At 40.4% G+C, this 19652-nt stretch overlaps 1 protein-coding gene across 1 annotated transcript in view; it reads right to left on the bottom strand.

The window, feature by feature from the left end:
• LOC122564922 (SH2 domain-containing protein 3C-like) overlaps positions 1-19652 on the bottom strand; it is a 114929-nt gene that overhangs the window by 75823 nt on the left and 19454 nt on the right. Inside the window, exon 3 of the mRNA XM_043720403.1 lies at positions 13772-13852. Coding sequence (XP_043576338.1) covers positions 13772-13852 — 81 coding nt within the window. The remainder of the gene's footprint in view (positions 1-13771; positions 13853-19652) is intronic.

Genomic DNA, 19652 nt, shown 5'->3' with positions numbered 1-19652 from the left:
CCCCCACCCCAAGGCATATGCACTACCAACTGAGCCACAGCCCATGAGAGTCTGATTCACAGTATTACAGCCTGGTTAAGAAGAATCACTCCCCACTGATGTCTTTGTTCCAGCTTTGTAGTGCAGGAATGTGGGTATTTCAGGGGAGAGTTTAATTGGATTGTAGCAGTTCAAGAAGGAAGCTCACCACCAATTACTGAAGGCCAACTATGAATGGGCAATAAATGCTGAGTTTTTCCAGCTATTTCTGTTTTTGCTTCTGATTTCCAGCATCCACATTTCTTTGTTTTATTTGTTTAGCAGCTACAACAATGACTACTACTGCAACAGCTTTTCCTTCCTGTCTGATTGTGTTAATCTTTTCGTGCCTTCTAAATGTACTGCAGTATGTTCACATTTGTGGCTGCTAACTGGGACTGTTTTCTCCATATTTCAGTGGTGCCCATCTCCAATGGAGAGGCTACTGATCTTTCAGTGCCATGTGTCCTCCTATGGTCCATCCAGATTTCGGAGCCCATACCACACAGAGGGGAAAATAGCTCCACCTGTTGGTCTCCCAGAAAGTGTGGGTTCAGGACCTCCATTTGGTTGCAAAGTCAAGGTCCCATATCCCATGGGAAAATCCTGCCTACAGTCCATGGTTGCCAAGCATTGACTGTTTTGGACCACGTGAAGAGTGTAACCGAGCCATCTAAATGAGAAGGGTTCATTGTCACTCTGTACTGACTTCGGCTGGGCCAGTGATAGGGATGTTCGTCAAAGTTCCAATCTAGAATATTCACTAACATAACTCAAAAAGCAGACAACTGCTCAAGAACATCTCTGAAACTGTCCTTTGGCCAAGCCCGAGACTCAGTCAGTTAAACTAACTTTCATTATGCCGATTGCCAACCTTTTCCAGCATTTTGAAGATCACATTTCACAATATGACTTATTAATACAGAATAAAGTGGGTCTTAGTCTCCACACGTGACATGAGTGAGAAGATGTGAACACAACATCGGAGTGATTTTGACTTTAGGCAATGAGAGAAATGTGTCAAGTATTGATTTGACCACCACTTAGAAACTGCCCATTTTCATAGAGTCCGTACAGTGTGGAAACAGCCCATTCAGCCTCCAAAGAGTAGCACACCCAGACCCATATCTTCAACATTTACCCTGACTAAAGCACCTAACATACACATCCCTGAACACCATGGGCAACTTAACACAGCCAATTCACCTAACCTACACATCTTTGGATGGTGGGAGTGAAACGAAAGCACCTGGAGGAAACCTGCACAGACACAGGTCCACACAGACAGTGCCCAAGGATGGAATCAAGCCCGGGTCCCTGGTGCTGTGAGGCAGCAGTGCTAACTACTTAGCCACTGTGCCACCCATCATTTTGTGTTCCCATGGAAACAGATTTTAGAAATTGAGTCTAACAAGTAGTTGAGTATCATGTTAAGCTATTGTGTAAAGTCAAGGTGACCTCAGCGTGCAGTGTAGTGTAAGTTAAAACTTCAGATATAGACAGTAGGACTATGTTTGAGATAGCATTTGAAGTTTGAAACTTCAATCACCAGCATCTGCATAAATTATGAGTAATTTTCAATCCATTCAAGTGCTAATAAGTCATAATCTAACAAAGTCCTATCAGTGTGGAATGTTGATGGCTAGTATGGTTACGCCCAGTTCCTATGCAATTATCAGGATCACACAGGATACTCAAATTCTCAAGCTTCTGGATGAAGCATCCTTCTTTGTTCATCTGCGATGTCAGCTGGTCACAATAAGGTTAATTTAGAAAGGATCCTTTTCATAGAGTAATAGAGTCATACAGCACAGAAATAGCCTCTTTGGACCAACCGGTCCATGCTGAACATAATCCCAAACTAAACTAGTCCCACCTGCCTGCCCCTGACCAACATCCCTCCAAACCTTTCCTGTTCATGTACTTATCTAAATGTCTTTTAAATGTTGTAATTGTACCTACATCCACCACTTCCTCAGGAAGTTCATTCCACACGCGAACCACCCTCTGTGTAAAAGATTTGCCTCATGTCTTTTTTAATCTCTCTCCTCTCACCTTAAAAATGTACCCCCAGTCTTGAAATCCCACATCCGAGGAAAAAGACAACTACCATTAACTCTATCCATGCCTCTCATTATTTTATAAGCTTTTACCAGGTTGCCTCTCAACTCACTACCTCCAGTGAAAAAAATGCCAGTCTATCCAGCCTTTCTTAATAACTCAAACCTTCCATACAAAGCAATATCCTGGTAAATCTCTTCTGAACTCTCTCCAGCTTGATAATATCCTTCCTATAACTGGGTGACAAGAACTGGACACAATATTCCAGAAGTGGTCGCACCAATGTCAAGTACAACCTCAACATGACCATCACAACTCCTGTACTCAAAGGACTGAGCAATGAAGGCAAGCATATCAAATGCCTTTTTAACCACCCTGTCTATATTTGACGCAAGCTTCAAAGAATTATGTACCTGCACCCCTAGGTCCCTCTGTTCTACAACACTGCCCAAGGGCCTACCATTAATTGTCTACACCCTACCCTTGTTTGTTGTGCTAAAATGCAATACCTCATGTTTATCCAGATTGAAGTCCATCTGCTATTTTTCAGCCCATTGACCCATTTGATCAAGAGCCCTTTGTAATCTTAGAAAACCTTGTTCACTGTCTACTGTGCCACCAATTTTGGTGTTGTCCATGAACTTACTAACAATGCCTTCTATATTCTCAACCAAATTATTTATGTAAATGATAAACAAAAGAGGACCCAGAACTGATCTCTGTGGAACATACTGCTGGTCACAGGCCTCAGTCCCAAGAGCAACCCTCCACCACCACCACCCTCTGTCACCTGGCTTAACCTTGGATTGGCTTTCTCACAGACCAATTAAAATGAAATGATCTCTCAAAAAAAGCCAACTTTGCCATGCTTTCTTGAGCTAACAAAACTGTGAATTTATTAGTTACCAAACGCAAGAAGAAACATAAAGCAACACACATGTACAGAATTAAAAATAAGAGGTGAATCCAACACAGATAAAAGCTAAAGATATTCTGAATCAGTCTCTGAGATCCATCAAGAGTTGATGATGCGATATTAAAGATAGTAAGTTGGATGATTCTGGCAGCACTGATTGTTGTGAATGAGCAATTGATTTTGATATACTTGGCTTTATAGATCTGCTAAAAAGTCTTCACCCTATTTTCTTTCAATGTGATTTCACTAGCTTTCTGGCTTCAGAAAAGAGAGAGACTTCCTTTCTCTTTTTTCACTTGCAGCACAGGAATGAGTAGTGGTTTTCTTAGTTGTGAACTTCACAGCACACACCTTCACTCATTCGTACTCATAGACATGTACTGAAATCAATTTTAACCCTGTTCTTGTGTATTGTTGAAAGGAGAAGACACAAGCATGTCTTTCAAGCACACTGCTGTATTTGCTTCTGTCATGTTCACAGTCTGTGATAACTCACAGGAGGTTACAGTTCAGTTTGCAGTTCATCTCTCCCTTTTGAACTCATTCTCTTTGACACTCACTAGGTGTGATATTCCAGGATCTCCTTTGAGGTTGAGGGAAATCCATACATGCCTTACAGATAGACACTGAATTACAATGCTCAGAATGTACACTCTCAATTGTGTTTCTTGTTACAATACTGCAAAGTCATAAGACAAGGTGTAATATTGGTTTGCTACAGGAATCTGTGCTCAAGCCAATTAACAGATATCTGATCAACTTGGTGGCTATCAGGCGTAAATACTGTGCCAGTTTCTGTTGTTTCTTTGCATTTTATCAGCTCTGCAATGATACCAGCAAGGGATGCTTCATCTTCAGCTAGAAAGTTCTTCAGCTGTTCCATCAATCATCTTCCTTCTGTCATAAAATCAGACATGGGAATGTTTGCTGATGGTTGCACAATGTTCAGTAATATTTGCAACTCCTCAGATACTGAAGCAATCCATGCCTAAATGCAATAAGGCCTAAACAATATCTAGGCTTGGACTGATAAGTGGCAATTTACATTCATGCCACACAAGTGCCAGGAAATTACCATTTCAAACAAGATTGAACCTCACCATTGTCCTTTGATGTTCAATAGGACAAATATTACAGGATACTTCACTGTCAATATGCTGAGGGTTATTATTGACTAGAAACTATAATGAACCAGCATCTAAATACAGTGGCAACAAGAACAGGTCAGAGGCTGGGAATTCTGTAACAGTTAATTCATTTCTTGTTTCCCTGAAGCCTCTCGACTACCTACAAGGCACAAGTTAGGTGTGTGATAGAATGCTCCCCATTTGCCTAGATGATTGCAACTCTAACCACACTCAAGAAACTAGACACTATCCAAGATGAAAGCAATCCATTTGACTGGCACCCTATTCACCATTTTGAACATTCACTTCTTCTACCACTGTGAAACAGTGGCAGCAGTGTGTACCATCTACAAGATACATTAATAACTCGCTAAGGCTCCTCTGGCAGTATCTTCCAAACCTGTGACCTAGATCACCTAGAAGAACAAGGGCAGCAGATGCAGGGGAACACCATCATCTGCAAGGTCTCATTGAAAACGCCAACCTGACTTGGAAGTATAATTGCTGTTCCTTCACAGTAGTTGATTCAAAATGGTGGAACTCACTCCCGAAAAATGTTGTGTGTGTATCTACATCACAAAGTCTACGGTTGTTCAAGCAGATAGCTCAATGACATCTACTCGAGAGCAATTAGCGATAGATAAAAATGCTGCCCTAGCCAGTTACACCAAATTCTCTGAACAAATACAAAAAAAATCTGCCTCAGGTGCTGTATCTCCAGAGTACACAGGTCTACAGCAGTGAGGCTGACATTTGTGATAGAGGGTCAGATATATCATGTCAGTTCTTTACCCTTCGGGTGAGTGGATTTAAGACTGAGACAGATAGGCTCTTGATTATCAAGGGGATCAATGGTTTTCAGGAGAAAGCAGGAGATTGGGGTTAAGAAACTTATCAGCCATGATTAAATGATGGAGCAGTCTCGGTGGGCTGAATGGCCTAACTTCTGGTCCTTTGTCTTATGGGCTTATGATCTTATTAATTTAATGTGGTCCATGCCCCCAAAGTATTCCGTAGTCCTGAAAGCTCAATTTACTCAAATGCTGATCCAATTCCTTTTGAAACAAATTTGTTGCTTTCTCTTCCACATCCCTGACAGGCAAAGGTTTCTGGGTGAGCTATAGTTAGTTTTGTTATTCCTTCACAGCATGCTGGTGTCTCTGGCTGGGCCAGCATTTATTGTCCATCACTAATTGCCCTCAAGAACACGTTGGTGAGCTGCTCTTTTTGAACCACTGCAGTCCATGAAATAAAATAATTGCTTCCTAGACTCTTATTGGTTTTGATAGAAAATGTTGCCACTTTGCTGAGGCTAAAATGCACTGACTCAGCTCTTGTGGAAATGAGAAGTTGGACAAAGTTTTAATGTGGACAATATTTTCCCTGATCAGGAGCCAACAAAAGTCACCTGACTGGGCATGTGCAGAAGGTACTTTCAAAGCATTCTGGGAACCTTCAGTTGAATTGCCAGAAATTCAAATTCCACATTGTCACTGAATTCTAATGTTTAACTGGAGATGAGAATGGCCAGACGTCTGGTTTCCTACTAGATGGTTCGATATTTAGCTGTGCTGGCTGCTGTTGTAGGTCAGATGTCCAAACATCTCTGTAGTTCACTGCAGATGGATAGTCACACTCAGATAAAAGACATTTGTAAGGAGTCACACGAAGCTGGAAGATACTCCCACCTTGCTCTCTAGAGATAATTATTCTCTTTTCTCAGCTCGCATAATCTCTATTGTCACTACAAAAACAGTTAAGGGGTTAAAATAATGCAGCAAAAAAACCTTGGAGAGAATCATGTGCCTCTAGTTGGCTGACAGCTCTCACAAAGGGTGACCCTTCATTGCTGGGGTCCTTGATCTGGGGAAGGTCCACCGCTGGCCAGTCTCATGCTTGAATGGAACAAGGTAAGGTCAGCTTTGCTGAAAAGGGGTGACTTGGACTCTTATCAACACTTCAGCTGGTGTCCACAAGATTCCTCCCAGGCTTAATATTCATTAGTTGAGTTTTATTTTTTGGTAGAACAGTTCGACAATCTAAATTGCTCAGAAACTATCATAACATATTCAATATTTAATCATTTCTAACACTGCATACAAATCATTTGATTTGAGCCAAAAACGTTGCCTTACAATTTGAAGGTTTTGCAGCTGTAAAGCTTTAGCTGGTTCTTTTCCTCAAGATTGACATTGTTGCCTTTGTGAGTGAGATTCTAGTTTATTCAGAGTCAGCTAATCAAGGTGCTTTGGGTAGATATGGGAAAATATTTTCTCTGTTGGTGTAATCAACAACAAGACAGCATTAATATTAAAGTTAGAACTGGAGCCTCAAATTCAGGAATCATGTTTTCTAAATAAAAAGTGGTGAAATCAGAACATCTTGCCTCAGAAGGATGCCAATTTAAATTTCATTGAAATTGAGATTTTCTAGACTGATGTCAATGGATTTTAGTTGGTTAAGGCTGTCTCAGGATATGCAGCACAGGCCATAAATGGAGGTAAGGAGCAGGTTGCATGTATGCTCGCTGAACTGGTAGATTTATTCTCAGATGTATCGTTACCATGCTAGGTAACATCATCAGTGAGCCTCCAATGGAGTGCTGGTGTTCTGAGCCGCTTGCTATTTATGTGTCTTGGTCTGTTGTGGTGAGTGATATCACTTCCAGTTCTATTTCTGAGAGGTTGGTAAATGGGGTCCAAATCAATATGTTTATTGATGGAGTTCCAGTTTGAAGGCCAGGCCTCTAGGAATTCCCATGCAAGCCTCTGTTTAGCCTGTCCCAGGATGGATGTACTGTCCTAGTCAAACATATCCGTCTTCGTCTGTGGGTATGGATATTAGTGATAGTTTGTCATGTCTTTTGGTGGCTAGTTGGTGCTCATGTATCCTGGTGGTTAGTTTCCTGTCCATCTGTCCAATGTAATATTTGTTTGCAGTCTTTGCAGGGTATTCTGTATATGATTTCATTCTGATGGTTGCAGGTAAGGTGCCCTTTAAATTCATTAGGAGCTGTTTCAGCGATGTGGGCGACCATGTTGCCTCGGGACCAGAGTGGCTTTGGTTGTCATCTCCGAGATTTCTTTAATGTATGGCAGGGTGGCTAGAGTTTCTGGGCATGTTGTGTCTTTTTGTTTAGGTCTGTTGTGTAGGAATCAGCGGACTGCACTGATCGGGTACCCGTTGTTCCTGATTATACTGTAGCTCATTTAAATAATGTCCTGATGCAGCTCTGTTTGTGGGTGTTGGGATGATTGCTCCTGTAGTTGAGTATCTGGTCAGTGTGTGTGGCTTTCCTGTAAACGCTGGTCTGCAGATCTCCTTTGGCTTTACGTCCCACCGTGGAATCTAGGAAGGAGAGTCTGTTGTTGTTCTCTTCCTCTTTGGTGAACTTTATACCAGTAAGGATGTTGTTTATGTTTTTGTGGGTTTCTTCTAATTTGTTGCGTTTCGTGATGACAAAGGTGTCATCCACATAGCAGACCCAAAGCTTGGGTTGGATTGTGGGAAGGGTTGTTCATTCTAACCACTGCTAAGAGTCCTGATATTAGTGATCCCACAGGCATCCCATTGATTTGTTTGTAGGTCTTGTTGTTGAAAGTGATGCGGGTTGTGAGGTACAGGTCTACTAGTTTGAGGATGCTGTCCTTGCTAATGGAGTTGGTGCTGTCAGGTGTTTGCGTCCTTGGTACCTCCAGCAGTGAGGCCAGTGTTTCTTTGGCCAGGCTGATGTTTATTGATGTGAATAGGACTGTCATGTCGAAGAAAACCATGACCTCATTGTCCTCTACCTTGGTGTCTTTGATGATGTTCAGGAATTCATGGGTGGAGTGGATGGAGTGGCTTGAGTCTTCTACTAGGTTTCAGTTTGCATTGCAGTTCCTTTGTTAGCCTGTATGTCGGTATACCAGGAAGTGAGACTGTGGGTCTGAAGGGGGTGAGGGGGGGCATGTTTATGTACCTTTGTAGTCTGCAGAAACGGGATGTGTTGGATGCTTCATGTTTCATTCTTTGGAGGTCTGTCTTGTTAATTTCACCTGTGTTGTGAAGTTTCCTCAGGGTATGCTGTAATACAGTTTTCTAGCTGTTGAGTTGGGTCCATCACCACTGGTTGGTAGGTATCGGTATCTGCGAGTAGTGTGTTTGCTTTTTCAGTGTATTGTGTTCTGTTCAGGATGATGGTCATGCGCCCTTTGTCTGCTGGTAGGATTAAAATATTTCTAACTTTTCTGAGTCCTTCCAGGTCTTTCCTTTCCTGTGTGTTGAGGGTGTTCCCTTCTTTCTTTCTGCTTAGTACTACTGTCTGTCTGATAGCCTGCTGGCTTTCTTCTGGAAGTCTGTTGTATTTCAGGGTGGATTCAATGCTGCTAAGGAAGTCCTTTTTGTCCGGGTCCTGGGAGTTCATCCCTCGTACTAGGCCAATTTTTTCCGTGTCTGCGAGTGGTCAGTCTGACAGGTTCTTTATCCAAGCTTCTGAATTGTCTGTGAGCTTGGCCAGTTTTTCTTGTAGGTTTGGTCTTTTCTTTGTCTTAGTTTGCTGTTGTTTAGTGTTGATAGTTTGTTCTAGTGTACTTGTCTATTCATGGTCAGTCGCGTTAGCGTACAGAGTTTTTTGGCGCAAAATTTCTCATTTATATTTGTGGAGTCATTTGTTATCATCATTTATTATTTCTTGTAGCATCCTGCAGCTATTCTGTTCTGCTGTTCTTCTGGCTTGTGGGGTGTTGAGCAGTGGTTTGTATTTGACACATCTTGGTAAATCTTGGTTTTCCTGAAGGGAGGTAAGGAGTTTCTCAGCTCTGATCCAACTGAAAATTGGAATTAGCACAAGGGATCGGAATGGCTCACTCTGTTCCTAATGTTGTTATTCTCCACAGTAGGATTCAACGTAGAAACATAGAAACATAGAAAATGGGCATAGAAGTAGTCCATTTGGCCCTGTAGCCTGCTCTACCATTCAATGATCATCCAACTCAGTACCCTGTTCCCATTTTCTCCCCATATTCTTTGACTCCTTTACTCTTAAGATCTATACTTAACCCTTCCTTGAAAACATTCAATGTTTTCACCTCAACTGCTTACTGTGGCAGAGAATTCCATGAGCTCACCACTCTCTGGGTGATGACATTTCTCTCATAGCAGTTGTAAATAGCCTGCCCCATCTAGTTAAACTATGGTTCTTGGTTCTCAACTCACTAGTCATTGGCAACATCCTTCCTGCATTTATTCTGTCTAGTCCTGTTAAGATTGTAATGAAATTCCCCCTCATTCTTCTAAACACCAATGCCTATAGTTCCTCTACTGCTTTGGCTTACTCCTGGATGCAGATAATAATGAGTTTTGCAATGAGAATATATTCACCTGCATCTAACAATTAGGTCTGAAAACTTGTCCAAGCATGCAATGAACAGTTGACAGGCTAACTGCAGATCACAGAAAGACTAAACAGCCCAAGGTGCATTATCTGACAATAAAATTAAGAATAGTTTGGTAAAGTATCAATGTTCTGTCCTTGAAACTGAAGGCATTTATTTTCTCCCTTGCTTATAGTCTCTATGTTACCAGGCTAGCTTTCACATGCAGCAATGGGACTGAATAGATCAGCTAAGCAACATCCACGCAACATTCTCTGATGAGCTGTGCACAGATGTCTTCAGAATGTCACGTTGCTTTCTGCTCAGTACTACACCAAACTGGCACTGCTCCCAGGGAAACTGCTGCTGTACATGATGCAGTTATGCCATCCCATTTCTATGTATTTTATTGCTCTTTCATAGGATGTGAGTGCCATTGACTAGGCTAACAGTTACTGCCCATACCTAATTGCCCTTGAGAAGGTGGTGGGTTTTTTGTAATATTACAAAGAATGCTAAAAAATAATATTAATTAAACTGTAATAAGTTTTCATCTAGGGTTTCTGTGAAGGTCATTTATATGCAGCCTTCCACTCAGGCTCCCGATTTAATCTCTGGGAATTCAATACTGGTTTCAAGGCATCAGCACAAAGTGCTGAAGCTTATACAACAATATTGAGCAAGATTTTAACTCATTCAAGATCTAATCATTTATGCAAAATTTAAATCGGCTCTATTGATTCACCGTTTGGGCCCATTTTTAATTCCTTGTGGTTTTTGGTGAGTGGAGGTGGGATCTTACATACTGCTGCGAGAATTGGGGTTTTAACTCATGCCCCTTGTTAACATATTGCCTGTCTATGAATATAGCTGGTTAAAATCTGCTCCTCAATATCTTTTTACATGCGATACTCTAGATACTTTGTTAGCGATATATCCATGATTACATTGGAATTCCAGCACAGAAGCAGGCCATTCATCCTAACAATTCATGTTAGGATTTACCCTCCAAATGAGAAGTAGCTGTAATTTTTCATGCTCATGTTATTGCCAAGTTCTTTTATTTCCTTTTCATTTGACCCACCTTTCCACAATTCCTATTCTTAAACATTGTCATGGTTTCTGCTTCACTCACTAGTTCTGGTTGTCATCGTGTGAACAGTTTACTCCTGCTCTCAGCCCTAAATCTTTCCTGTTTAATCTCAAATCTATGTCCCCTCATCCTAGATGCCTCGTCATTGGAAATGGTTTGTTTGTTTATCTATACCAAGGCTTCACTATTTTAAACATGTCCAAAATTCACCTCACAAATTTCTTTGTCAAAACAAAATCATCAAATGTTTTATCCAATAGGTACCTGCCTCTCAACTGAGATATAGTCATAGAGTCATAGAGATGTACAGCACGGAAACAGACCCTTCGGTCCAACTTGTCCATGCTGACCAGATATCCCAACCAAATCTAGGCCCATCTGCCAGCACCCAGCCCTTATCCCTCCAAACCCTTCCTATGCACGTACCCATCCAGATGCCTTTTAAATGTTGTAATTGTACCAGCCTCCACCACTTCCTCTGGCAGCTGATTCCATAAACGTACCACCTTCTGCATGAAAAAAGTGCCCCTTAGGTCTCTTTTATATCTTTCCCTTCTCAACCTAAACCTATGCCCTCTAGTTCTGGACTCCCACACCCCAGGGAAGAGACTTTGTCTATTTATCTTCCCCATGCCCCTCATGATTTTATAAACCTTTATAATGTCACCCCTCAGCCTCCGACACTCCAGGGAAAGCAGCCCCAGCCTATTCAACCTCTCCCTATAGCTCAAATCTTCCAATCCTGGCAACATCCTTGTAAATAATTTCTGAACCCTTTCAAGTATCACAACATCTTTCCAATAAGATGGAGATCAGAATTGCATGCAATATTCCAAATGTGGCCTAACCAATGTCCTGTACAGCCGCAACATTACCTCCAAACTCCTGTACTCAATACTGTGACCAATAAAGAAAAGCATATCAAACACCTTCTTCACTATCCTATCTGCCTGCGTCTCTACTTTCAAGGAGCTATGAACCTGCACTCCAAGGTCTCTTCATTCAGCAACACTCCCTAAGAACTTACCATTAAGTGTATAAGTCCTGCTAAGATTTGCTTTCCCAAAATGCAGCACCTCACATTTATCTAAATTTGATCTATGGCAACATTTGCTACATTAAAGGTATCTCATAAATGTAAAATGTTGTTATTGTTTTGACCTACTTTATGCTACTGGGAATCCCAACAGGATCCTTGAATGAAAGAAAAGCTAAGCTCCTTGTTTAATTCTTGTTTATGGGACCTTCTTATTCACTGAAGTACAGTTGGGATTATTGTCGAGAATTTAAGACCAGAAAGGATGAGGAGGAAGTGGTTAACTCTTGTTAAAAATTTCACTACTATAAATGGAGTCAAATTATTCTCTCATTTTCAATGTCATTATACTTCTCTCCATGCTTTGCAACATTCCCTGATGATAAAGGCAGATTGATAAACTGCTGCCAGGCATTTACTAGATAATATTCTGAAATAGCCTCAGTTGACTACCCATGTGTTTAAAAATGGTATTTCAATTCCCCTATCCTCCCTTTTTACATCGGCTCGTGGCAGGAGCACCAGTAAGAATGTGAACTGTGTCCTCTACCAAGAACTATAAACAAAGTTGTGCAGCAATGAAGTTTTCAATTACCATTTAAATTGCGCAAAAGTACCATTTTAAAGTTATCTTTAGAAAGTTCTATTTTCTTCCTTCATTATGTCAAAACTGATGAGTCTGACAATAATAAGACTGAGGGGTTGGGGCTGAATTTTCTCTGTCAGGGGTATGTTGCCAAATAGTTCAGTGATGTCATAGATTGTTTTTCAAATAGTACATTTTAAAAAAAAGACCACTCCTAAAGTAACATTGCCTTTCCTAATACACCAACACCCAACTTTCACAACCTCATCTACTATACACACAAAAATACTGCTACCCCTCCACCCACAATTTGTACACACTCACCCATATGCATAACACATTTGCACACCCACTCCACCCACAGTCATAATCCTCTTGCATATATGTACAAATACCACTTCACCTTGTTTATATCACTCATCCCATTTACATAACACATATCCCTCGCACACACCACTCTTATATTTGTGCACATACCACTGTCGCCATTTGCATACACACCACTTTCACAATTATACACGCATGCACAATTCACCTGCACGCTATTCTCTCACACAAACACATCACTCTCACAATCAGATCACACACATTATTCTCAGATGTACACACACACTCACACTTATCAAATTCAGAAATCCAGCAGGTGCACACTCCACTCTTACACACATACTATTCTTACACTTCCCCTATTCTTGTAATCATACTGCTTTTACATATAAACACTCACAACAATTTAGATACACCACTCCTACATATATACACATACCACTGTCATACATGCACCTCTCATGTACATTTACTCTCAGACCTCTCATGTACGTTTACTCTCAGACCTCTCATGTACGTTTACTTTCAGACACCAGTCTCTCTCATGTGCATATACCACTCCTGTGCCAGCAAACACACATCTGTCTCTCACGTGTCACTCTAATGCAGGCATACGCATTACTCTCTCATGAGCATACATCAGCCTTATGCACAGACACATCACTATCATGCGCATGCACCATTCTCGTGCACATGCACGCATGACTTTTCATACTCACCACTTTAATGCACATGCACATCACTCTTCCTTCATGTGCACTCACCACTTGTGTACATGCAGACACTACTTGAGTGGCGAGGGCATAGACTAATGACACATACACACACCACTTCAATACATGAACATCATTCTTACTTACACACACAACTCTCATGCATACACAGCAACGCTTACACCACTCCTTCTCACATACATACACACACTACTCTCTCTCTTTCTGACTCTCGTATACACACATTCTCCACTCAGACACACAAACACTACCCTCTTTCAAACACACACATACATACACCACTAACACATAACAGTAAGACACATCATTCTCACAATAAAAGACAGATCTCAAAGTATCAAAAACATTTTGAAGAATAAAAGCAGCAAAAGTCACAGACTGCATTCATATTTTCCATTGAGAAACTTTCCCTTTAAATCATCTGACATTTCAATATATCAGAACAAGCACAAGATAGCTATCTGCACAGAACAAAAATGCTTCTTTCAGCTCCTAGTGAAATCAACGGTTGACACTTACTTAGTTTTTTCAAACTCATGGTGGTTCCTGTTGTTAGAGATTTCCTCTCTTTTGGAAAGGCAGTGAGGGATGGTAGATGCACTGTTATGAAGAAGAAGAAAACACTTTTCTGTGTCAGTCAGAAACCTCCATACTTTTACAAAATCTCCATTGCAATAGCGGCAGCTCTCTTTCTGCTTCTTGCATAGAATCATTGCACAGTCACTTCCTGAGAACTGTCAAATGCCTGCGCTGCCTTCTCAATTAACAAAGTCGCTTTATGCATCTACGAGTATCTTAAATGTCATGTTTACTGTTTCTTTTCTGAACTCTCAGTTTCATTTGTTACCTAGATTCTATCTTCTGTTTTTCTTCACTTGTAAAATGCAGTAAGGCACCTAATGGTTTCTTTCTGACAGTTATCCAAGACATCTGTATTCATTTCATTTCTCTGAGGAGTTTCCCTTTAACCCATTGGAGACTGTAACTTGTGTTTTACTCATTTTTGTACTTGATATGATAAAGGGGTATTGCACTATGTTTTTCATATCTGTTCCAGTATCAAACCTTCTCGGGGAAGGATTTGCTCTGGTTGCTGGGTGTTAGTGAAATTGTAAACATGGCAGTAAACATATCACATGCTTTATTGGCCATGTGTTAGCAATATTGCAGATTGAAAGGATTTTGTTTTCTGTGCATTATACACTCATGACATTGTAAACATGGAGGGAAGGTATCTTCCACTTTTTATTTTTCACAATAACATAAAGGTAGATGCTTTAAAACACTTTTGATTTTATTAGGAAGATTGGTCTATTATATTTAGGATATTGTTGACACACAAGGATGAGAGGATGTGTTGATTTTAAATCAAGGAAAGTTTGTTGCAAAATTAAAAACAAATCTGCTCTGCCTCATCATCATTCCTCAGGCAAGCACACCCTGTTTCATTTCCCACTCATGGCTTGTTTGCGCCAGTTTGGCAACAAAATTGTTCCTTCCATTGGAATGCCAACTTGCATTTGGCCAAGGGCAATTTGATCCATGAATTCACCTCAGCCAGACATTGAGCTCATATTCTATCTCATCTGCAAAACATAAAATTCTTGTGTCTGCCCAATTTGAGTAATGGTGCAGAAAGAGTTTCCCTGCGTGACTAATCCTGACAGCGCCCAAACAAGCCCGATACTGACCTTGGGTGGACACCACTGCACTTCCTGAAGATTCACCAAAGATAAATGCTTAGCTTCAACCCAGGGCATCATTCAGATGCCGCAACGATGGATGTGATAAATAACAAAAGAAAAAGACACGTATTCACATAGCACCCTTGTGACCTCAGCGTAACCCAAAGCACTTTTCAGCCAATGTTAAGCTGTAGCCACTGCCACAATGCAGCAAAATCCCGGAGGGAACAATGTGATAATGACCAGATCATTTTGATGTTAGTTGATACCTGAGATAAGGAGCCAGAAAAACGTACAATCTCTTGCATAAGGTGAGATGATTGAAAAAAAACCTGACTCTTTTCAGAGGACATGAAATATGAAATTCTTTACCACAAGAGGCTGACGAGGCTCGGTCATTAATGATATTCAAGGCTGAAAGAGACAGATTTTTAATCAGTAAGGGAATCAAAGGTTAAGGGGAGGATTATCACATAAGCCATGATTTCATTAAATGGTGGATTAGACTCAATGGGTTGAATGGCTTACTTCTGCTCCAATAGCTTATGGATTCAGTTGTTGTCAAACTGACTGATATAACATTGCTAACTAGATTGAACACATTGCAGGGTGTCTTATCACATGGTCTCCCACACCCAACTGCCCCTAACTCTCCAAATGAAGGCTACCTGGCACAATCATTTCCATGGTGCCTTGTCTTATTCCCACACCAATTGGAAAATGAACACTCCCTTTCAGTTGGATTTTGTTTCAGTGTTGGGATCCCGACATCCGGATTAAATCCAGGTCCTCACCCCCACACCATGTTAGAGACAGTTCCCTGACAGGATTTCAGAAGGAATAGCCACACAACGAGTTTGCTATCCAATTAAGGACTGTAAGTGGGCACAGGGCTAATAGGAAGCCTCTCTCCAGGTCTGACATGGTAACAGTTTGTCAACACACATAAGATTGAGAAAGAGAAAGAGATAGAGTGATGGCATCTCAAGTTGTAGGTACCTTCTAACTTCCAACTGTCCACAGCTACTAGTCCATCATGGTAGAGGACGATCTTATTCAGAGGGCAAGTGATGGCAACAAACTGTGACCATCCTTCATGGCAATTGTGGGGATGGTCACATGGGTTAGTGAGAGGGAGGGGCTCTTTGGTTTCATGTTAATATAATGCTGCCCTCTCTCTCAGTCCATGCTGCAGCTGAGAAAGGCCACCCCTTTGCACTGGCTGTATTTTGGTCATCTTTGGGTGTCAAGAGAAGAAAATTTTAGTCATTCCATGAAGGGGGTTCTGACTGGCCTCTTCATTATCCTTCTGCAAACATCCCCCCCTACCCCCACATTCCCCACCTCACTTTGCAGATGACAGGACATCTTAACAAAGCAGTTTCTAATAAAATAAATGTGACCCTAAGCATTATAAATGTATGGAGTACAAAAGCCAAGGAGTAATGCTAACCCTACATAAAGCATCAGCTCAGTTACAGCTAGAATATTGCGTTCAACTCTGGGCACTACATTTTAGGAAGGATCTAAAGATCTTGGAGAAATTTAACTTAGCACAGTTCTACTTGTGAAATAATATAATTACATGGTTAGCTGGGGAGTTCACCTTACAGCAGAGAAAGGTAAGAGAAAATTTGGTAGTAATATCCGGAAGTTCACAAAGGGATTAGATAGAGTAAGTAAAGAGAAGTCTTTCCAACAGCTGAAGGGTCAATAACTAGAGGGCACAGCTGTAAGGTGATTGCAACAACATAAGGGCAGACCTTTTTAACGTAATGTGTGGGTAGAATTTAGAATGCAAACGGCAAGGCAATAGTGAAAATATGGGCAGTGGGACTAATTAGATTGTCCTTTGAAAGAGCTTGTACACGTCAGAGGATCAAATGGCCTCCTATGTTCTTATTCTCTGATCCTGTTTCTAATATTTTTCTAAATAATAATTTAGAATGTATAAAATTAATTAATTAATGAATATTAATAAAAAGTATTGAATTAAAAAGAAAAATTTTAAATACCCGTTTTATGTATCTCCTGACATGCTTTTAGCGTTATCTTTGAGGTTAATCTTTAATTCCAGGAAACTCCAGGGAGCATTAGCACTATCCGCACGTAAGAGATCTCTATGAAAGAGATATCACTGTAACTCACTGGTCCTACAAGCATGGATGTTTATCACGTCTCACTGCAGCATCTCAAGGTTTGAGAGGTTGAGTAAGGTACCTGATCCCTGTTCCATGCTGATGCCCCTTTAGAAAGCTGCAGCTCTTGAGAGAATGTTTCTGATTAAACAATCTTGAAAAGTAATATTTTTTCCTACTGAGTACCCTTGAACTGCAAATACCCACATGCACCCTACTCTATCCCAGTTAATGAGTTCATGAGCTCAGTTGGGTTCCCAACAATTGAGTACAAATTACCAGTAACATGGGGTATAGAGAATGGCATGGATGAAATGCAAAATATGAATTACCAATTTAAAAGCAAACACAGCTTTCACAGAATTGTTGATATCCTTCAGAGATAGTCAGATATTTGTGAAGGAAGTCCTGCAGACTTCAGTACTGCAATCGAGTGGGAAATTTTAAATAGAAATTTATTACTTGCCATTTATTTACCTTCCCATAAACTATTCCCCACCCAACCTTACTCTTACAAAGCTATTCCATAACCAAACACTGAGTAATGTTAAGCTGATGTGGAGACCAGGAATTTGCAAACCACAGTTTATGAGGTCCCATTTTTCCAACTTTTTTGACCCAGTATTATTAGTTCAGCCTGATGAAAATTAAGCAATTTATACAAATATGATTGGATTCTTTGCTGTTTATGGTGAGATCTAGCTTGTGTTTCATTAACTCAGCAGTGACAAGTGATACTTAAGATTTCCTGAAAAGTTCCCTTCATATTTGTGTGTTAGTACTTGAATGACAGTTTAACTGAGGCATTAGAATTTTGCATTCATTCTGGAAGAGTCCATGTGAAGAGGTTTGACTACTTGGCATTGTGCAGATTAGACTGAACAGTAAGGAATTTGTACATTTCAGGGCTTCATCATCAGATAAATATGGGATTGGCTGCCAATTTACTCTTAAGCAGATGGCATTGTCATTCTTAAATTTCCCAGCACCTCACTAATGATATTAAATAAACTCTTTTAAATTATTCTGTTTAATTTTAGTTGGGTACTGTCATGGGGAGCTGATAACATAATCAGATAGTGGGGTCAAGCTGTTAACAATCATCTATCAAGATCCAGCCTTTAAAATCTGCCATTTATGTCAATACCACATGGCAGGGAAGGATATTAAAGAGAAATAATGAGATTTTGTCAGAAGGATACAATGATTATTATGGGGGGATTTTAGTCTACATAAAGATGGGAGATATCAGATTGACAAAAGTAGCCTAGATGAGGAATTCATAAAATGTTTTGAGATAGTTTGTGCAGAACAGCACCTTCTGGACAAACCAGACAGCAGACTATACTAGACCTGGTATACGAGACGAGATTAATTAATTACCTTCTCAAGAAGGTACCTCTAAGTAGCAGTGATCATAATATGATTGAATTTTACGTATAGTTTTAAAGAGAGAAGAGTGGGACTAAATCTAATATTTTGTACTTAAAAAAGGGCAATTCTGGGGGCATGAAACCAGAGCTTGAGGAAGTGTTTCTGGTAACTTAATGAATAGGCCAATAGAGACATAGAGACATAATGACAGACTTTTAAGGAAACATTTCAGAATGCACAGAATAGATACATGTCAAAGGGAAAGAAACACTACAAGGGAGAACCCCCTTCCATGGTTAATTAAAAGGTTCAAGATAATATTAAACTGAAAGAGTAAGCATATAATTGTGCAAAAGCAGATCAAAAGATTTGATGCACTATAAAAGAAAATAAACAATGATTAAAATGTTAAGAAGAAAGCAAACATTAGAGCATAAGAGAAAGCTAGTTAAAATATAAAGGCAGATAGTAGAAGTTCCTACAGCTAGTTAAAAATGAAACCTTTTAGCAAAGTAAGTGTCAGTACAGTAGAAAATGAGACTGGGAATTATAACAGAAAATGAGAAGAGGAATTGAATGAATGTTTTTGGTCAGTCATGACCAAAGAGGATGCAAATAACATCTCAAAAATAGCAATCTATTAGGAATTGGAAGGGACAGATGACATCCAGAAACTTACTATCACCAAGGAAGTAGCTCTTAACAAATTGTTGGAACTGTATGGCAACAAGTCATGCGTCCTGATGGTTTCCATCCTAGGGTCTTAGAAGAACTAGCTGTGTGAGTCATTGCTTTTATTTCTTTTTCAAAATTCACTAAGATCAGGGAAAGTTCCACTAAACTGGAAACTAGCTAATGTAAATCCCTTACTCAAAAAGAAAGGGACACAGATAATAGGAAATATAGGCCAGTCAGTTTAACATCTGTCATAAGGAAAATTAGAAGCTAATGACGTGGTTACAGGGAAATGCAATGAATTCAAGATAATCAGATCGAGTCAACTAGAATCATGGAATCCCTACAGTATGGAAGCAGGCCATTTGGCCCATTGAGTTTCTACTGACCATCCAGAGAGCAACCCAACCAGACACACACACCCCCTACCCAATCCCTGTAACCCTGCATCACATGCTGGAGGAAACGTCACAGAAGCGCTTCACAGGAGGCTCCCAAGCACTGAGGATATCACCTAGACAGGGGACG

The sequence above is a fragment of the Chiloscyllium plagiosum genome, chromosome 30 (assembly GCF_004010195.1).
Source record: "Chiloscyllium plagiosum isolate BGI_BamShark_2017 chromosome 30, ASM401019v2, whole genome shotgun sequence".
Taxonomy (NCBI): domain Eukaryota; kingdom Metazoa; phylum Chordata; class Chondrichthyes; order Orectolobiformes; family Hemiscylliidae; genus Chiloscyllium; species Chiloscyllium plagiosum.
Note: the sequence above shows the minus strand (reverse complement) of the source record. Positions and strands in the feature narration are given on the sequence as shown.